Raw genomic sequence first — 21007 nt, forward strand, 5'->3', positions numbered from 1 at the left:
CAGGCCTGGGAAACCAGCCCAGCCTGTGGCCCCCCAGCACTCAGCAGGGACCGTAGGCTGAGGGCGGCAGGGTAGTATAGTGGGTAAGGAGCTGGTCTTGTAACCTAAAGCTCACAGGTTTGATTCCCGGGGAGGACACCGCCGTTGTACCCTTGAGCAAGGTACCTAACCTGCATTGCTTCAGTATATATCCAGCTGTATAAATTAATGTAAAGGCTGTGAACGTCGCTCTGGATAAGAGCGTCTGCTAAATGCCTGTGATGTAAAGGTAATGTAATGTAAGCACTGACAGCTCTGAGTGCGGCTACAGTGACTGGGTAATAAATCTGTGCTCGTTTGAGCATGCCTGAATTTGACTCGCTCCCGTCTGCCGCCATAACCTGCCGATCTACGAGGCAAAAGCAGCGCTACGGCAACAGACGGGAGCGAGGTGAGGTCACGAAGGAGAGAAAGAGCGCAGATTTCTTTCCCGTACATCGCAGTCGTACCCGCAGCCGTCGATGCCTGAAGTCCCCGGCGGCCCCGGGTCTACAGAGAGAACACTCACTCTGTCGGCAGTGTGCTCTGCGTGTCGTTCCCCAGGCAACGCCTCCCCCTGACGTCGCCGGTGACGGCGGGTGAAGCGCTGGCCTGTTCCTGAGCCCCAAACTCAGAGCTCCTCAGGACGAATCAGGCCTGCGCGGAGACCTCCGGACCGACCTGCGGCCAAACCACAAATAAACACGTCAACGCGTTCACACACCATCTCTCACTGATCTCATAGCGGGAAAACTCACCTTCAACGACACCAGCCATCTCCCAGGCCACGCGCGGCGGCCATTTTGAGTCAGGAGTGTCATCATGCAGCGGCGAGAACAAATGTTTCCGTGTTGAGGCAACGCATTACATTACACTGCAGCCATTTAGCAGATGCCTTTATCCAGAGTGACTTACACAACTTTTCACATAGCATTAGCACTGCATCCATTTATACAGCTGGATGTATACTGAAGCAATGCAGGTTAAGCACCTTGCTCAAGGGTACAAAGGGACCTTTAGGGTACAAGACCGTTTCCTTACCCATAATACCACACTGTCATCCACGATGCTTGGAAAAACCTTGGCAGTAATGAGGCAAACAGGCAACTCGTAATTGGGGGGGTTGGGTGGAATATCAGTACTTCCTGTCACATGACGACAGATGCAAAGATCAAAGAACAAAGTAGGGGTTCTTTGGGTGCGAGTGTTACATTAACTACAGTGAGTAAAAGAGACGGAATATGTAAGGTTTTGATGGGGAGACAGAAAATGCGGCACAACAGATGGTATCATAAAGGGGATAAGTGCATGAATATTTAGTGATTTAATGATTACTTCTGTTTGTGTCAGCCAGTGCTGTGGCCTTCCCTCTAAAGAGAGAACGCTGCTTTTAACCTTGATGAATATTGCAGAGGCCTGTGCCGGACTGAGGAGAGTCAATAAAACCTCCCACGCACACGACACACACACACACGCACGCACGCACACACACACGATACACACAGACACATCTGGGGCTTGCTGTACGAAGATTATTATGTATACTGTCTTCGTACAGCAAGCACCAGATGTGTCTGAAACAAATTTCCTTCGGGACAATAAAGTTTCTTATTTTATCTTATGTTATTACATACACACACACAATACACACGACACACCCACACACACAACACACACACAATACTCACGATACACACACAATACACGCACATACTCACACACACACACACACAGAAACACACACAGACGCTCACTTGCACACACACACACTCACACACACAAGCAAAAGCACAATACACACACACACAAACACACACACATACACACAGAGGTGCAATATGAAAAAGCCAGGAGGGTTAGGGTCTGTCAAAATAAGAAGCCAAAGCGGCTCAGTAAGTTTCCAGCAGTACTGATCAATAACATTTAAAATGTGAGTAATGCAAGTGCCCACAGGACGCTCACGCGTCGCTGCTAAAACAAACTCCCCGAAAATGAGATCGGTCACATTTTACCTCCAGTGTAACCGAAACCGTAATGGCTTTGCAAACACTCTCCCGCCGTCGATATGCAGAACGCGAGTCCAGGAACATCGGGGCATCGTAAATTTCGGTGTGTATTTCTGGACCAAAAGTTGACAGGAGGACGGGAGCGTACACAAACCCCAAGGGTTTAGCGCTGGGGGGGGGGGATACAAACACCCCCCCCGATCTGGTTTCAAGAGTCACCTGCCCCCTCACTCAAACAGACATATCCAACAGCCACGCCCACCCGTGAGCACCGGGTCACATGACTGACGCGATGCCAGGCATTCCCACCTGTGTCGGACACACCTGCGGGTTCCTGATCCAAGTGCACATTTAAACACGGAAGAGCTTCTTCGCTTTCACACAGCGCATTTACACTATTAAATCCACCGCAAACAAGCTTGAGCATTGACTCCTACAGTACAGGTACTGCAGATAAGACCTGCTTATGTGAGTGGTACAATTCTCATTGTGCCCACAGAGAAAACGGAGGATTTTAAACAGTGTGCACTATTAGAGTTAGCTGCTAACGTGCTTTAGCTGTGTGGTTTAAGCATAACCCATTGGCATGCTTTAGCTGAGTGATTTTAGCATTGGCTATTGACACGTTTTAGCTGTGCAGTTTTAGTATTAGCTGTGCTTTTTAGCTTTAGCTGTGCAGTTTTAGTGTTAGCAGCTAACATGCTTTAGGGGACAGAGAGCAGGATCTTCGAGGGTGTAGAAAGGTCTGTGACTCTAACAGCCTTTAATAAACTGAAGGATGAAACAACCGGGACAAAAAAAAAAAAAAAAAGTAATGCAATTTTGGCCAAGCCCCTCCAAAACATCCCAGACACCCCTCAGGCCACAGTCAGCACAGTCTGGCACTCTATCCCATTAAACAGGGTCTTAAAAAGAGCACTGGCCTGCCTTTATGAAAGTGACCCTTATAGATGTGTAATTACAATGTTATTACAGGTGTAATTACAGAGTAATTAGAGCTGCATAAACACATTACTATACGCTGCAGTGCTTTAAAAAGCTGCTAAAATAGCCTCAGCTGTGTCAACATTTGAATGTTCTAACCCAAAAGTTATTGCGGGGGGGGGGGGATTAATTTTGTGAGCAGCACAATTTGATTTCAACTGCTGTGAATATATGCTGTGAATGTAGTCATATTAAGTCTAGGTCCAAAAGTTACACTAGAAATAAAGCCATAAATGAACTTGAGAGACTTGAGCACAATTTTATGATCTGCACTGAGACAGTAGTTACATTTACTCACCACTGTACTTATATTTTATTACACGTTATGCAAATATTAGGGCTGCTACTGTGTGATTGCACAGGCACTGAGGCCAAAAACGTAGGCCGGTGCTACCTTCTGCCCTCCATGTTCCTCAAACCTCTTTATCTAAATGAGATCTGGTGTAATGACAGCACATTGGGCCTTGAATACTTTTCGTCTGACCGGTGTAAATACTGAGAGAAAGAAAGAGAAGCAAAGGGAAGAACGAAAGAGAGAGAGAGAGGGAGAGAGAGAATAAAACATTATTCTCAAAAATTCAGGGCCTAAAAAAACGCCCTTGTAGCACTGAATTATTTGATAGCTTATTTTATGCCTATAATGCTGGGGTGAGTCTTTAAAAGGAAGAGAGTGAGAGCAGGGAGAGGGATGGAAAAAGAAGTGGGCAGTTAAAAGTAGTGACAGATATTCGCTTAAACATTCACAGACTAAATATTTAAGATTCAAGTAATGAGAAACTCCGCCTGAGCTTCCATTTGCAATTAAGGTTTCATTAATGAAAGGAGAAAAATCATCTGAAAAATCGCAGAAAAAGAAGTGAACAAAAGTCTAATTTCTTAAATGAAATGCCTGTTAGTATAAAAGAAAGTCTGAGTGTTTATAAAGCAGGAGAGAGAAACCTGATTGGATAAAGGCAGCGCTGACATCACTTCTTGGTGTCGAAGTCATGTGTCATAGCGGCGGCAACAGACATATTAAAATTCAAACTAAATATGAAATACCCAAGTAATCATAACAATTTTCTTTGAGCGGTTTCCATCTGAAATTAATTCTTCTGAAAATAAAAGTGGGGGAAATGGAAGCTTGTATTTCAGGTTAATTTTTTTATTTTATATTTTAGCATAATTAATGCGCTCGTGAGGCAGTGTTGACGTTTCTGCGGTTCGGGTTACGGCTTCTTTCATTGGACACTTCAGCGGCTTTCGCCTCGACTGTGAATTACGATTCGCCCGTTTCGCCCGGCCCCAAAGAACCAATCACACGACACACGCTCTTTCTCTCCCCTTTTATTGAAGGCTGATTACACTTGAAACAAAAAAAACTCCACAAAGATCAAACAAGTGACAGTCCCTCTAGCACTCGCGCACACAAACACACACACACACACACACACAAACACGAAAAGAACAAGGAAAACAAAAAGCGAAATCTGCCAAAAGCCAGAGATGTTTTTACGCCTTCCGTTATCACTGCCAAGAAGCAGCTGGCGATGCCCTGGGATAACACAGCGGTAACCTTAGGCTAACATAAAGGTAACATTAAAGTAACTTTAAGGTATCACTAGGGGAAAGATAGGGTAGTATTATGGAATGGTGTGAACTGAAGCAATTCTACAACTCTCCATCTCCCTTCCTCCCTCTCTCTCTCTCTCTGCAACCCCATGGTATTGCATCCTTCAAAATTCATAATACGAGGCAGTGTTCTCTGGTGTACTGGGGAGCAGAGTGGGCGGGGCTATGATGCACTCTTGTGACACGCTCACTCCACCCCCCCGCCCCCCTCGCCCCAGCCCCCCCTAACCCCACTTTCACAGGGGGTCTTAAATTATCTATAGCCCTTTAAGAAACCTACAGATAGACTATAAGTTTGTTTACTTTATTGTCGTTAATTTGCCTGAGCATTTGTGCGGTTATGTTCATAGTGGCAAGGAGAGGGAGGGGGGGAGTAAGGAACATTTGTGAGATTAGGTACACGTGTGGGGGGGGCGGGGTCGTGTTATTCCACCGCCCCCCCCAGGAATCTGTCTGAGGAGACCCTCTCCTCTTACGTCCCATTCGCTGAAGAAACGGTCGGCGCGGCGACCGCCGAGCGTTCTGTCCACACCCCCTTATAAGCGGCTCTTACGCCGAGCGCAGGAAGGAAAGGCAGAGGAGAGAAGAAAGAAAGAAAGAAAAAGAAAAACAGAATGAAAGGGCGGTAGTGTTTTTATTCACGTTCGACAGCCTTTCGCGTTTTTTTCGTCCTTCACAAAAAACCCGGGAAACGCAGGAGCCGCCGAACAGCGGAAATGAAAGCGTGCGAAAAGAAAGGGGGAGGGAGGAAAAGGAGGGAAAGAAACAAACGGACGTCGTTTTTAAAACAGTCTACAAGTCACGAAACACGGCAGACAACGCATGGGTTTCTTTTTTTTTTTCTTCTTTCGTTCTTTTGTTTTTATCATTTCAAAAAAACCTAAAAGTATTCGAAAACATTCCACTGGTACTGAAGACCAGAGTCATCTCTCTTGTTTTAAGTCCTTATTATTATTATTATTATTATTATTACTACTATTATTATTATTATCAGAAAATTATGATCTGGTTGAACAGGTACAAGTCCACTAAGTCTCTGTCATTTCACTCTATAGAAAAATACCCTGGTTACTTGCATAAGAGTGTATTACTGACCGGCCACAGAACACAGAGGTCATGAGGGCGGGGTTCGAGTCGAAAAAGACTGAAACCCTCCCATTCGCTCCCTCTCTGCTCCATTCCGGAGAAAGACAGAAATGCAGAGGCTACAGACCTAATATTGTATATGTGTTTATATACAGTATGTGTATAAGGTTCGTATGTTGTGTTACGAATAATTCCACACGGACACACACCCGTGTGGAACCCCTGTAAGTTACCTTACAAATGAACAACAAACCCAAACTACACATCACATAAACGCAATAGGAAATTATTAATAATGATAATAATAGCAAATAGTTTCTCAGACGAAGAAAACAAAACAAAACAAAACAATAAACAATAGCGGGTATTACAAAACATCCACCATGCTCCCAAACTTCACCCTGCTACCATGTATTGAGTTAAATTCTTTCTTTTTTCTTTTTTTTTTTTAAGGATAACAACACCACACAGAAATCTTTGCCATAATGCCCCGAAATCAGATGGGGCGGTAAGGAGCTCAGGACGCTTCAAAATGGGGGTGCTTATTCCCACTGGTTCTCAAAACACCCCCGCCCCCTCCACCCCTCCACTTTGCGTTTATCTGGACCTGCTGAGAAGCTGTTGAGTGTTGCACGGGGCACCGACTGGGAAACGCCCGTTCTTTCTTCCCCAACCCCAAAATGTCACCCCCCCAATCCCCCCCCCAAGTCACAAGAGCCAGTTTATGCTGCCAGATTCACTGTAGTATGAAAAGGTGTGTGTCTGAGGGCTGGAGGCGCAGGAGAACCGGAGAGTGTGTCCATCGTCCCGACGGAGGAGAGTTCGGATGTCCTGGGTCCGGACCCCATGATTACAGACGCACCGGCGGTCCTGGTCGTCCCGCTCCCCGTCCCGCTCCCCGTCCCGCGCTCTCCGTGCTCTTCGGCGGGGTCTTCACGAATCAGCGTGGGAGGCCAGGGGAACGTCCGGAGGGGAGAATCACTCTGGAACCCGACACGCCCTACAGGCAGTCACACAATCCCTACAGCTCAGTGTATCGTGTGTGTGTGTGTGTGTGTGTGTGTGTGTATGAGTGAGTACATGAGTGTGTGTTTGTATGAAAAACAGATCTAAGTACAGACTTCAAACTTCAAACTAGGAAACAAAACAAAGCAAAAGTAAAAAGGAAAATGTGTAAAAGCCAGGAGTCAACCTGGCTTTTGTGTGTGTATATAGTGTGTGTGTGTGTGTGTGTGTGTGTGAGTGAGGGTCCATTTATGTATAGTGTGTATAGCACGTGTGTGTGTTTGTATGTGATGGTGTGTGGTGTGTGTGTGTGTTATAGCGTGTGTCAGTGTGAGTGTGTGTGTATATAGCGGGTGTGTGTGTATAGCGTGTACAGTGTGTGTGTGTGTGTGTATATATATATAGTGTGTATAGTGTGTGTATATATAGTGTGTATAGTGTGTGTACAGTGTGTGTGTGTGTGTGTGTGTGTATATATAGTGTGTATAGTGTGTGTACAGTGTGTGTGTGTGTGTGTGTGTGTGTGTGTATATATATAGTGTGTATAGTGTGTGTACAGTGTGTGTGTGTGTGTATATATAGTGTATATAGTGTGTGTGTGTGTGTGTATAGTGTGTGTACAGTGTGTGTTAGCTGGGGCTACGAGGCGCTGGAGCTGTTGGGGTTCCAGCCCATCTGATAGGCCCTCTCCAGTGTGCGTTTGCAGTCCTGTATCACTGTGCTGAACACGATGTGGGGGTACTGCTGCACCAGCCTCTCCACCGTCTCCTCGTTCACCTGCCAGAACACACAGACCCGACACGGTCAGAACACACAGCACTGACAGAGAACACACAGCACTGACAGAGAGCATGCAGCACTGACACAGTCAGAAAACACAGCACCGACACGGTCAGAACACAGCACTGACAGAGAGCATGCAGCACTGACACGGTCAGAACACACAGCACTGACAGAAAACATACAGCACCGACACGGTCAGAATGCAGCACTGACAGAGAACACACAGACCCGACACGGTCACACACACACACACACACACACCACTGACCCTAACCCACAGCTCAACATCTGTCTGAGCACGACTCTTCCTCTGGCTCTCTCCCAGAAACCTCCAGTCTGTGATCCTTAACACCCTCCTCCCTCCCTCCCGCCCCCCTCACTGAGAGAAGAACATGCTCCTACAAACAGGAGATGTAACCCAAACGTCCACGTCGTACTCATTCAGCTGCTGAATCCAGACTTCGGCCTTTGCCAGTTATTATAAATACCGCTTCACATTACACACACAAATAAACAAACACAGTATTAAAACTCATAAACGGAATCTGCAGAAGCCCAACAGGTCACCTGATCCACTCAAGACATCAATAACGAATCGAATTAGACCCGCTTTCCGGCGTTAGTAACGGACTGGAGGCACGCTCGGCAGGGAGGGGCTGTGTTTGACAGGGTGTTATTAGACCCTCATTTCTAAAAGGACGAGGGGATGTTTAGACCAGCGCACCTGCCCGTCAGGAGAAGCCATTACCGCCAATTCTCAAGCGCGGCCGTTAAAAATGTTTGGGAGGAAAAAAAGCGCCTCAATCACACCTTCGGCTGGGCGGCTAACTGCTACGCGCTGCAACAATAAACTCTCGGACGCAGGAACTTGATCTGATGCAGGAACCTGATCTGATGCAGGAATCAGATCTGATGCAGGAATCTGATCTGATGCAGGAGTCTGATCTGATGCAGGATTAACTTCTTAAGGAGCAGAAGGGGTCGGTCCTTGACTCCCGGCTCCATGTGTTTTTGCTCTATCCCACATTTCTGACGGATGCTCACAGGAAAAGGACTCGTCTCCGGCTGAATCAGAGAGCAGCCTGACGGGCAGCACACGGCAAATCAAGTGCTTTCAAAAAAAAAATAAATAAATACATTTTAAAAGTTGTAAAAAAAAAAAAAAATTAAAGAAATAAACCCTGGGTTCCAGTGAAAGTGGGAAGCTGCGGGACATGCAGGCCGGTATCAGGGGCGCGTACGTTCACACCTGCTTGTTATTTTCGCCGAAAACGCCCCTTCTGGACGAAGGGGATTCAGAGCGGCTCCAGACGCGACGCGCTATCGCGGCGCAGCGCCACGTTTCCCAGGGAACGCGCACGAGGGCCGTCCGCTCGCCCGCCATCCGCTCGCCCGCTCTTTAATACTCGCGCTTAAATTACGGCTGCAGGTATCCGGGGGTGTTCGCTACGCTGCCGGCCCCCTCCCCCGAGAATTTATACCTTCAAAAGGACTCGCCCGCCGGATCAGAGACTTCCTTAATATCGCCTGACAGGCGGCGTGCCGCGCGGTAACCGGAGAGGACCCGTCTCAGAGGGACAGGGGGAGACCTTTCAATCCCCACCAAACTCCACACCGCTCGGATAAAGCGCTCAATGCCAGCGCTGTGTGTGTGTGTCTGCAGTCTGCGTCTGCAGCCTTTCAGGGGAAATCCGCACACTTAGAGCGGGCCGTAAAAATGTCAGACGTGCGGGAGGCGTGTGCACACGGCGGATAAAACCAGCGCGTAAATAAATAATCAGGGCTTAAAACCAGGCGCTCGCAGCTGGGCAGCTGTGTGTAAAGAGCGCGCAGAATGAAACGTAAATCCCACCCCCCCCCCGACCCACCGCCCTCCCCAAAAGCACAGTCCTCCCCTCCACCCCCCTCCCCAAAAGCACAGCCCCCCGCCCCCCCCTTCTGTGCCATCCCAGCTAGAAACCAGACACAGAAAACATATCAACTGAAACGCGGGGCTAAGAGCTAAGAGCGGGCTGAGGATACCTGGGAAACGCGTCTGGCGGAGTTTACGGCAGCCATTATTCTCTGAAGAGCGGAGGCTGAGGGCTGGAGCCGCACTTCCCAGGGCTGGCTCTGCTTTCCCAGAGTGCACCAGACACCTGTGACAGCCCCGCTTAAATAAGGGAGCGTTTACAACCCGAACCAGAGCTCTGGTAATCCCGCAGTAAAAATTCCCCAACATCCCCCCCTCGCCCCACACCCCCACCCCCGGTCGCTGATAAGGATTCCCGAGCTCATGCGTCAGGGTGTAGGAACAGTCACGGAAAGGATTACAGGTACTGCATCAGAGGGTCAAAGGTCGGGGGGGGGGCTCAGCACCGCTGAAGCGGGTTGTCATCTGGTCATTTTCAAGGAGGCCAGACCGCAGGTTTCTGAGAGCCAATCGGACGGCGAGCGAGCTCCACGGGCTCGGCCTCTCCGCCGCTGCAGCTGTGGAGCGCTCCGATAAGAATGTGAGCCTCAGCAGCATTCTCCAGGTGGCACATTCACAGCCCGACAAAGACGAGGATGCCTTCTGTGAAGACGGGCTCTCACGCGCCACAAAGCCAGCTCCGACTCGGATTTCTTTTTGTTGATCAAACATTCCTGAACGCCGTGCTGAATAAACTCTACAGCGTTTTTTAAAAGAACAGATATTAGAGCAGAGTTATGAATCTCCGCTTGACCCTGCAACTGAACCGGTGTCCTGCAGAGACTCATTACATCGCTAAGATTTCAAAAGACTGCGTTTTAAAGTCTGGCCGCACCAAGTCATTATAACAGCAGTGAATGCTGCTTACAGTGAGTATCACAGACAGTGAATACTGCTTACAGAGAGTGAGTATCACAGACAGTGAATACTGCTTACAGAGAGTGAGTATCACAGACAGTGAATGCTGCTTACAGTGAGTGAGTATCACAGACAGTGAATGCTGCTTACAGTGAGTGAGTATCACAGACAGTGAATACTGCTTACAGACTGAGTATCACAGACAGTGAATACTGCTTACAGTGAGTGAGTATCACAGACAGTGAATACTGCTTACAGAGAGTGAGTATCACAGACAGTGAATACTGCTCACAGAGAGTGAGTATCACAGTGAATACTGCTTACAGTGTGTTATTATCACAATCAGCTGATACAGGTTACAGTCAGTATCACAGAGAGTTAGACAATAGAAAGACTCCTCACTCGGTAAATCAATCGCCCCCCTCCCCAGCCTCAGAGAGGGGGTCGGGACAGGAACAGCGAAAATCACTGCACCCCTCACCTGCTTTTCCTCTCACTCACACCCCAGCTCTGTTTTGGGGGAGAGTGAAAGAGGTGCAATCTGTCCCCCGCAAAAGCACGCCCACACCTCCTCGAGCCCCCCCGACGAAACACCGCGCCACGGCCTGCCGGGCTGCTACCCACAATGCTCTGCTCTGATGGTTTTTAAAAATAAAGCATTCTCGGTGAATCGTGAATCTCTGGAGCGCGTATTGTCACGAGGAAGACCTGAGAGGAAAAACAAGGTTACTCACCACACAGTGACCGTCAGAAAATACACTGCAGGAGAGATTCATCCTTTCTTTCTGGCCGGGGGGGGATGGCTTGACGGCAGAGATTTTTCAGCCCCCCCCCCCATTCGAGAGCAGCCCTCAGCGGCAGCACATCTGACCCCCCCATTATGGAGGGTGTCAATCAAGGGTTGCCAGGGTTACCACCACTGCATGAGCGCCCCCTGGCTGCACTTCGGGCACCTGCAGGTCACCGGTCATCACCAGGGAGACGCAGCACAATCCGTCATCCAATCAGCATCAAGCCTTAATATAACCCTTAAGTACATTAAGTATCTATCACTTTCAACACGCATACGGACGACATCTAGGGTTCATGAAAAGAGGAATTGTGTAATACAGCTTTATTATTATTGGAAAAGACAAAGAAATGACTCCTGGACGATCGCTGAATGAGAGAATATAAATTGCACTTTTAATATGTGTTTGTATACTGTAGACACTTGGGGATGCTGGAGATTGGGAACTTAAAGTCAATTTGGGCTGTTTGTGCTCTTTATGCGTTCTCACTAAATGCCATTAAACTAATCTTTATCTCTGAATATCTAATGGTCTCCACGGTCATTTGGAAATTTGATTCAAATGTTAAAGCATATAAATGGGGATCTATTACATCAGACAGACACACACACAAGCACACACACACACACGCTATAGACACTATATACACTACACACACACACACGCACACACACACTCCCTGTTTATATATACCCCTGATAAATTGCAGAAAAAGTTTTTTCCCCAGATGAAAATGGGGCACAGTTTGAGACCCTTTAAAGAATCTGATCAATGCACGTGGACTTTATTGAGAGCAAAATATTCTCTGGCTTTCTGCAGCAAATGTGCCAATAAAAACTATCATTTTCACATTTATTAAACTGATTGGGTGCTTTGCAGTTCCTCTTTCAGCTAAAATTGAGAAATAATATGAACGCATCTAAAAAACACAACCTTCACTAGTAAAACAATCATTCTACATACCTGCAATTTGCCACAGACATTTTGTTCTTGTCAGGACTCAGAGAGGCGATGCATCACTTAGGAAACCGTATCGACTGGCTGTCTTCTGTATTAACAACAAGGCCAGTGTGGACTTCATTTACAGTCACACACACACACACACGTATGTACATGTACACACACACACACACACACACACACACCCATTTACACACACATACATACGTATACATACGTATACACACACGCACACATACTTATACACACATATACAAACACATGCACATACACATACAGATGCACACACACACACACACACACACATACATATACACGTATAAGAGCTGAATATGATTTCCAGGAGATTAATGCACGTTAAAAGTAGCTTCTTCTCCATTGCGACGGGGACATTTCTCACACTGGAGAACGTCGTTATTTTTCCTGTCCGGGTTCCTGCTGATGGCGACTTTAATTCGCCTGTTTGAGGCCCACTGGTGTTTGCTTTCGCCCTAATGAATGCAGGTGGAGCAGACACAGCTGAACAGGGCTTTCAGGAGGAACGTCCCGAAACCAAACACCCCCCAATTAAACCTCTCAAGCGCTCTGTAAACGAGACGTTTTTTTAAACGAGCGATAACAAACCGCTGGGTGCTACAGATGTTGAATTATGGGTAATCTGAGCTCCCGGCCTCCGGCTGGGGGGGCGCGCACGCAGGCAATGCCTGCTGGGAAAGGAAGCGCGTCCGGCCCGTTTTCGATTTTTGCGGCCAGACGAAACACCTCGAGCCGCCAGAGTTTGGGCGAAAGCGCCCTCGCTGCGGAGTGCGAGAGGGCGACAGACGCGCGGCTTCGGTTACCGGCGGCAACCGCACCGCACCGGCCGTAGCACGACCCCCCGCTCCCTCCACCCACGACGCCGACGCATCGCGTTTCCCGTAAGGACACACACACACACACACACACACACACACACACACACACACACACACACACACACACACACACAACTCACACACACACCACACACACACACACACGCACAACTCACACACACGCACACACACACACAAACTCACACACGCACACACACACACACACACACACACAAACTCTCACACACACACACACACACACACACACGTTCATAGGGTTCATTTCCGAAGAGCAGTTTACAGGAAGTTTGATTTCAAACGTTCTTCGGCGCAGAGACAGGAAAACTCCTCTTATGCAGCATCAAAAAAAAAAAAAAAGTTAAAAGTAAAGAAGTTTTTTTTTTTTTTTTGAAAAACAGCAGACTTCTAAGGCCCCAGAAAAAGCCGGAGAGCGAAAGAGTGAACAGACAGAAGTCTGTGTACAAGCGGGAGATGACAGTCACGCAGCGGGCTCATGCAGTATTCTGTCAGATGACAGGCCCTCTCTTTTACATAAAGGGACAGAGTTTTTCCTCTTCTTCGGCCATGTTGCACATCAAAGCGGCCGAACTGAAACGCAGCGCTTGTGAGCGAGGAATGAAGTGATCTGATTATTCTCACAGGCCAGATCAATAACCGCCTTTCTCTGCGCCAGCTCGCTAGCCTAGCTGCAGGGCAAGAGCGTAATCAATCCAGCCAGAGAGCAAGTCCCCTCTGATCCCTGTACACACACACACACACACACACACACACACACACACACACACACACACACACACACACTCACGCATCCATGCACACACACACTCACTCTCTCTCTCTCCCACACACACACACACGTTCTCTCTCTCACACACACACACTCTCACTCTCTCTCATACACACACACACTCACATGCATACACCCTCACACATTCTCACTCTCTCTCTCACACACATGCACGCACACAAACTCACACGCATACATGCACTCAAACTCACACACACTCTTTCTCTCACGCATACAAACTCTTTCTCTCAATCAATCAAATGCACTCTCTCTCTCATACACACATTCAAAGACACACTCACACAAACACACACATGTACACCCAGACTCGATGTTCAGTTTAAAATAATGTGATTGTGTTGCTTTTCAGGAAACTTGCTGCTTAATGCATTGTAATCCTCATGACTAATTCCTACAGCGACTCTACCACCATTTCTGCTCCACAAGACAGCCAGGAGGGCATCAACAAAATTATTATTATTATTATTATTAGTAATAGTATTATTAGTATTAAAAAAGGCATAATAATAACACAATATGGTCTTTCATATGTGTATTATTAGTATTAACATAATTACTATAATCATCTTTATTGTTGCTATTATTATGTTGCTTTTAAGGATAATTGCTCTGTTTTCACTGCTATGTTCGACATTAGCAGCCTTTTCACAGTCACCACCACTCTCCCGCTCTTTGAGGCTTTTTTTCCAGCGGTACTCTAAGTTAGCCAGAAGTGAGCACGCTGCACGGCAACCAGAGGGCCCGGCCTCCATTCCGGCTCCTCTCCGTAAAAAACGCGCCCGCGGGCCAATCAGGAGAGAGCTCCCGGAGCCGCTCGCGGGCCAATCAGGAGAGAGCTCCCGGAGCCGCTCGCGGGCCAATCAGGAGAGAGCTCCCGGGGCTGCTCGCCGTAGCCGCCACGGAGCGCTATAATCACGGCCCCCAAGTCCACTCGGGAGGACATGCGCGCCACGCCCTTGTTTTAATTGGACGAGGGCTGAAACGCGGGATCCGTCAGCCGCACACGCCATTCACGCCAGCGTCGATGCGGCTTAAAATGGGAATTCTGAACAACGTTTTCCTGAGCTTAGCGGACGCGAGCGCAGGCTAGGCCTGCACAAACCTTCCCGGTGAGAACTACAAATGAACACATGAGCGAACTACAAATGAACACATGAGCGGGGATCCCATCCGTCAGCTAGGGAAGACCATATGGACCATGTTAGAGGGGGGGGGGCAAAAGCTTTACATTCAAATTTCCATGATTTAAAACAAAAGTGAGAGAAAGAAAAAGACAGAGAGAGAGGGTAGAACAGAGAGAGGGAAAGAGAGGGAGAAGTAGAAAGAGGAGAAGAGGGAGAGGGGGAGAAGGAAGAGAGAGGAGAGGGAAAGAGAGAGGAAGAGAGAGAGAGAGGGCTGGAGACAGGGAAGAGGAGGAGGGAGAAGGAGGAGAGGAGGAGAGAGGGAGGCAGATGAGAGAATAACTGTCAATGAGAGCAGTCTTAGGAATTACACTTTGTTATGAGGAATGACTGATATTGTGCTTTCTGGTAGCGTCAGGGGCCGAACAGGATCACTCAGATCTGCGTGAGATCAGGGCAGCAGACGCCAGGAAGTCACTGGGAGAGACTCCTCCCCCTCGCGCGGTTTCCTGTTAGCATCGGCGCGGAATCTGCAGTCCGCTTCCTGAACGGATTACAGCTCCGACTTCCGAGAGTCAACGGTTTCAGATTCCTCACTTTGAGGGGGAGGAGCCAAACTCCAAAGCTCGCGGAGAACGAGCGACGACAACCGGGGATTCCAACGCCAGGGGTGGGCAAGGGTCCAAATCCGCTTTGGGATTCCGTGCCAACTTCGGCTCTTAATTATTTAACGAGCCTAATCGCTTGGTAACTGAAAACGTATCCATGTTCCTTAAATTCGCGAATGACAGCCGAAGACTGTTCCAAACATGAGAAATCTCATTGCGGTCTAATCTGCAGTTAAATCAGCACGAGAGTATTCAGCTGATTAGCCACTGTTGCTGGTGACTGTGAAAACCCGCACTGGCCCATCAGGAATGGGGTTGCCCAGCCCTGCTCTAAACAGAGCAGAGCTCATATTCTGTGTGCGTATTCCCCAAGCCACGGCCATCTTGGGTACAACCCTACCCAATGAGCAACACAGCATTAGAGATTACAACAGCCCTTCACTGTTGCCTCTGAAATCACCAGAGCAGGACCTCGCTAAGAGCCATCCCAAAAATCAAGCCCTGGCTAAACCCTTTCCGAGCTGCAGCCAATCACGCCGGGTTCAGACCCCAGTCAGGATTCCCAGGCCCCGGGACGGGGGAGAGCGGACACTGAACAAAATCTCACACAAAAAAAAACACCCCGGACAGCGCAAAGCAAAAAAAAACATCTCAGCAAAGTTCGGCCATTTTGTGTGAAGTGAGGACGTGGAACGAGCCTTTCCTGGCGGGTTTGCCCCGCCCGCGGCTGTTTGTTTGTTTGTTTGGCCACCTGAGCAGAGGAAACGGGTTCCAATCCGCAAAGCTCATCCCCTCCGCCCAGGACAGGACGCGCAGAGCCCAGGAAGGCCAGCTCTGCCTTAACGCACTTAATCCAAATGAGGCCCAGGCACCAGGCTTCCAGATAGATTTTTTAATTGGCCCGAGACTGATCTACGAGGGAGAGGGGTAATTCCAAAATCTAATTCCATTTGCGCGGGGCTGCATCGGCCTAAGTGGGGCTGACCCATGACACAAAAGATCCAGCTGAAAAAGATGTAAATAAATAAATAAATAAAGATTCAACATTATTTTCTTTTTCGGGAGGAAATTAAGCTTTTCGTATCCATCCATCTGTTCAGGGGACCAGATGGCTAAGAGGGTCCGGGTGACTGATATGGGGCAGGGTTCAGATCATTCGTTCGCACTTTTCCACCACCTAGTGGCGAAGGATGGGTACTGCACATGCACTGGGGGGGAGCCGTGCGGTCACAGAGTGAGTTAGAGGGTGTACAAAACCTGGGGTGTCCCTAGGAGAGGTTCAGTCACACCCAAAACGCTATTCCCTTTGCTGGCGTCCATCAAAATGGGGACAACAAGGTGGAATTACCCCCTTGAACCCAAACGACCTTTCAACACGGCCGGGGGCGGGAAACGCGGTAACGGGCAAAAAAACGTGGCGGTTACAGACGGCGGTGGAGCCCGGTGAGAAGCGTTAGGGTGATGGAGGGTGAGTAGCGCTGGACGCCACGGTCCATCAGGGAGAGAGCCGGGCGCGGGCTAAACCCAGGCGGGCTCGCTGCTCTGGCGGGTAATCGCGGGAAAACTGTGATCACGCCGTCGCTAACGACGACGCTCTGTGCATTTAAGCATCACCGTTGTTTTTTTTCCCCACCCCCGCTCGCTGTTCACTGGGCGAATCACAGCTGCTCTGTTCTACGGCCACATTCCTCTGTCACTCAACGCAAACGCAGCGCTACAATAAAACCCGCGAACAAATACAAGTGATCATTTTGTGTGCAGGAGAGTTAAGGTATTTCCCTCCCACCTCCCGCCCACCACCAACCACCCATCCACCCACCCCCCCTCCCCCCCACCCACCACCTGAAACAGGTCAACTGCACGCCATTCTCTGCAACGATTAGTCTTGTTTCTATGGCAATTAGAAACGAGAAGTAAAAAAAGGCCTAAAAAAAAAAAACTAAACTCATTTGACAGCGAGAAATAAAGACGTGAGACAAAGAAGTAAGATGTTTATGTCTTCAAAAATAAACACACACACACACACACACACACACTTTTCTCGTTAAGAAAATACAACCCTTGTTCCACCATGAAATTGAATACATTTGCACATTTCCTGGACATGATTAAGCCACGGAACTAAAAAAGAAAGGCAATTTACAGCACACACAGGATCACAGGGCCCTTCAGTGCTCCGTGAGCTAGCACCAGGAGAGCTTTAACCCCGCACTACACATTTGTACCCAATAAATCTGCCTCTGAAGTCCATGTGTGAAGCCCGGTAACAGAGGGAGAGAGGGGGGGAAGGAGAGAGGCGGGGGGGAAGAATGAAAAAAGGAGACAGAGAAAGAGGGAGGGAGGGAGGGAAACAGAGGGAGGGAGACAGCAGAGAAGAGAAAGGAGAGGGGAGAAGGGAGGCAGAGAGGAAGGAGAGAAGAGGAGGGAGGGGGAAAGAGAGGGAGAGAGGGAGCAGAGAGAGGGAGGAGAGGGAAACAGAGAAGGGAGAGAGAGAAAGAGAAAGGGAGAGAGGGAAATAGAGAGGGAGGGAGGGAGGCAGAGACAGAGAAAGGGAGAGAGAGAGAGAAAAGAGGAAGCCCTGGATAACCCAGTCACACAGACTCTGCTGGCCATAGGGGCGGAGCTCCCGAGCTTGTAATCACATGACAGGGTCGTCGCCAGAGAGAACAAACGGAGCGGAGAACTCATGCAATGCCAGGGGAAATCAGACCCGCGTCCGAGCGCCAGGCACTTCCTGTGGGAGGGGCTATGTCTGAGCGCCAGGCACTTCCTGTGGGAGGGGCTTTGTCATGCTGGCCCAATCCAGACAGGAAGTGAGATTAAAAAGGGTGGAGTTATCTCTAAACTTCTGGTGCCATGCCCCTCTGTCGCTAGGCTAACTGGTTTCTGCTCTATTACTCTGTTACTCTTCTATTCTTCCTTTCTATCCCTTGTTTTTCTCTTTCTTTTGCAAGCTCGAGTGCTTGCCAAAAATAAACTTTCAGTGGCAGTAGCATATCGGTCAAAAAACTGGACTGAACGACCAGGAGGTTGCAGGTTCGATTCCCAGCCAGGGCTCTGCAGCTCCTTCTGCAGCACTTAACACTGAATATTACCAGCTAATAACTGCACACACAAAGGGCTCATATTAATCCATACTCACACACATAATTTAATACAGTATTATGTTTAAAATCCCCCTGGATAAAGGGAAATGTAACGCATTAACCTTTACTTTCAGAAAGGCGAGCCGTTCAGAAGGTCTACAGTGCAGTTAGGAGAGGCTCGTTTGTGATAATTACAGAAATCCCTTCGCTGTTAAGCAAGCACACGTGCTCTAATACTGCACTGCTAGAGAGAGAGGAGGTGGAGTCAGAGCCAGAGAACATCCAGAATGTCACCCCTCTCTCTCTCTTTCTCTCTGTTTCTCTCTTACTCTCTCTCTCTCCCTCTCTGTCTCTCTCTCTCTCTCCCTCTCACACACACACACACACACACACACACGTTTGCCCTTATTTTCCCAGTGAAGGTAGCAGTAGCAGCTGTGAAAGTCTCTGCTCTGTTTTCTTATCGGAGGTGAGCAGCAGGGTCAGTCAGAGGGACTGAGACTCTGCACTCAAACCCCCCTCAAAAGGACAACCTGACCCCCCTTCTCCCCCCCGAAACCCCCCATCTACCCCCCCACCCCCCCACTCCAGCATCACCGTCCAGCAAATCTCTTCGGATTAACGCCTGATATTACATCTACCTTCAAATTTCACAGCCCTCTCTCTCTCTCTCTCTCTCTCTCCATCCATCCCTTTTTCCCTCTCTCTCCCCCCTCCTCTCTTTCTCCATCCATCTCTCCCCCTCCCCCTCTCTCCCTCCCTGGCCCCCATGCCCTCACCCTAAGGAAAATCAGTACAGTGCGTATGACAGGATCTCTCCAGGTTTAGAAGAGAAAGAGGGATGGAGAGAGGGATGCAGAGAGGCCCAAGAGAAAAGACAGGGAAAGGGGGATGGAAATTAGGGCCATCACAGGGCTTGTTCTGACCAATCGCGTGCACCCTGACCCAAACACACAGAGCACTTTTCTGCACCCATGAGTCCATGGAAACCAAGATTTGCCCCCCCCCCCCCACGCGTGCTCATTATGGGCGAGCGCGGAGGCAGAGAGGGCTCTGCTCTCACAGCGCTCTGGGCCTGTGAACACGCGTCTCCTCTATGCCCGAAACACTGAGGTCACTGAGCTGCACGCCAGCCGGGGAAATTCATTCAGAGTCACGAATTAAAAATTTCCCACAGTAACGCGCCACGGGCTTTCCCCAAACAGTCGATCGAATCTCAACTCGCCCTGAGAGCCGAGCGAGCGAGAGAGTAACCCACGGCGACCGAGCGGTAACGCGTATCGATGTACGCGGAAGAGCTGTTCCTCTGTGGAGAGAGCGTGTGTGTAATCCGCGTTGGGGGGGGGCAGGGAAGGGGGGGGGATTCTTTCAGAACGTTCTAATTGGAGACAAGCCGGGATGAGATCCCTCTCTGTGATCAGAGCTCTCCTGAGACCGGTGAGGGCCAATCGATCGGCACCGTCTGTAGCCGTTTCCCAGGAAACGGGGTTGGGTGGGGTTGGGCGGGGCTGGCCCTGGGGGGGGCGGGGGGCGGGGCTTACCTTGTCACACCTCATCAGACCCAGGTAGCGCAGGGACTTGCTGCTCTTGGCGATCTGGGTGGCGCCCTGGTCCGTGATCTCCTTACACCAGCCAGCGTCCACCGTCTCTATGGTGCTGCTGTACTTCCCAATGGCTATCAGAGCTGAGGGAGGGAGGAAGGGAGAGAGAGAGGGAGGGAGGGAGGGAGAGAGAGAGGTGGAGGAGGGAGAGAGAAAAAGAATATCATTGTTATCACCTGTTCTCATTTGCATATCAAACGCTGCAGTACAGTGACATACTCAACACTTCACACTGAACACGCTTCTGAGTAAACTACTGAAAACCTGCTCTGGGAAAGAGAGAGAGAGGAGGAAGGGGAGACTGAAAGCAAGAAAAAGAGAGCGAGAGAGATGGAAGGAAAGAGGGGAGAAAGAAAGACAGGAAAAGGAAGAGAGAGAGAGACAGCGGGAGAAAGAGAGATGGTGAGAGAGGCAGTGAGGAGGAGAGAAAGACAGGAAAAGGAAGAAAGAGAGAGACAGCGGGAGAAAGAGAGACGGTGAGAGAGGCAGCGAGGACGGTAAAAAATGAAACAAACATCCACAGAGTCCACAGATTACGCTCCTTCCTGTGAGGAGCATCTGATCGCCACAAACCGCCCAAAAAATAATAAAATAAAATAAAATCAAGAGCCATCAATCACCACGACGCCCAGACCCCCCCCCCCCCGCTCAGACTGCCCGCTAACACGAGTCAGCCGGTGAGCAAGTGGTAACCGGGGGCGACGGAGGGTTACCGCGGCGACCGCCATAGCGGGACGCCCCCTTCCCCGCACGGTGGAATCGGTGCTGAGCTCGCCGCACCGGGACCACGACCGCCGTGGCGGGTCGAACCCGAGCAGAAACTGCCGCCATGCGATGGGCTCCACCCCCCCCCCC

At 49.3% G+C, this 21007-nt stretch overlaps 1 protein-coding gene across 1 annotated transcript in view; it reads right to left on the reverse strand.

The window, feature by feature from the left end:
• Window positions 1-4318: 4318 nt before the first annotated feature.
• The window catches only part of LOC135233441 (F-box/LRR-repeat protein 17-like), a 141491-nt gene continuing 124802 nt past the window's right edge, over window positions 4319-21007 (reverse strand). Inside the window, exons 4-5 of the mRNA XM_064296991.1 lie at window positions 20093-20235; window positions 4319-7487 (exon numbers count right to left, since the gene is read on the reverse strand). Of these exons, the coding sequence (XP_064153061.1) occupies window positions 7350-7487; window positions 20093-20235 (281 nt within the window). The 3' untranslated portion in view covers window positions 4319-7349. The remainder of the gene's footprint in view (window positions 7488-20092; window positions 20236-21007) is intronic.

This window comes from Anguilla rostrata, chromosome 10 (genome assembly GCF_018555375.3).
Source record: "Anguilla rostrata isolate EN2019 chromosome 10, ASM1855537v3, whole genome shotgun sequence".
Taxonomy (NCBI): Eukaryota; Metazoa; Chordata; class Actinopteri; order Anguilliformes; family Anguillidae; genus Anguilla; species Anguilla rostrata.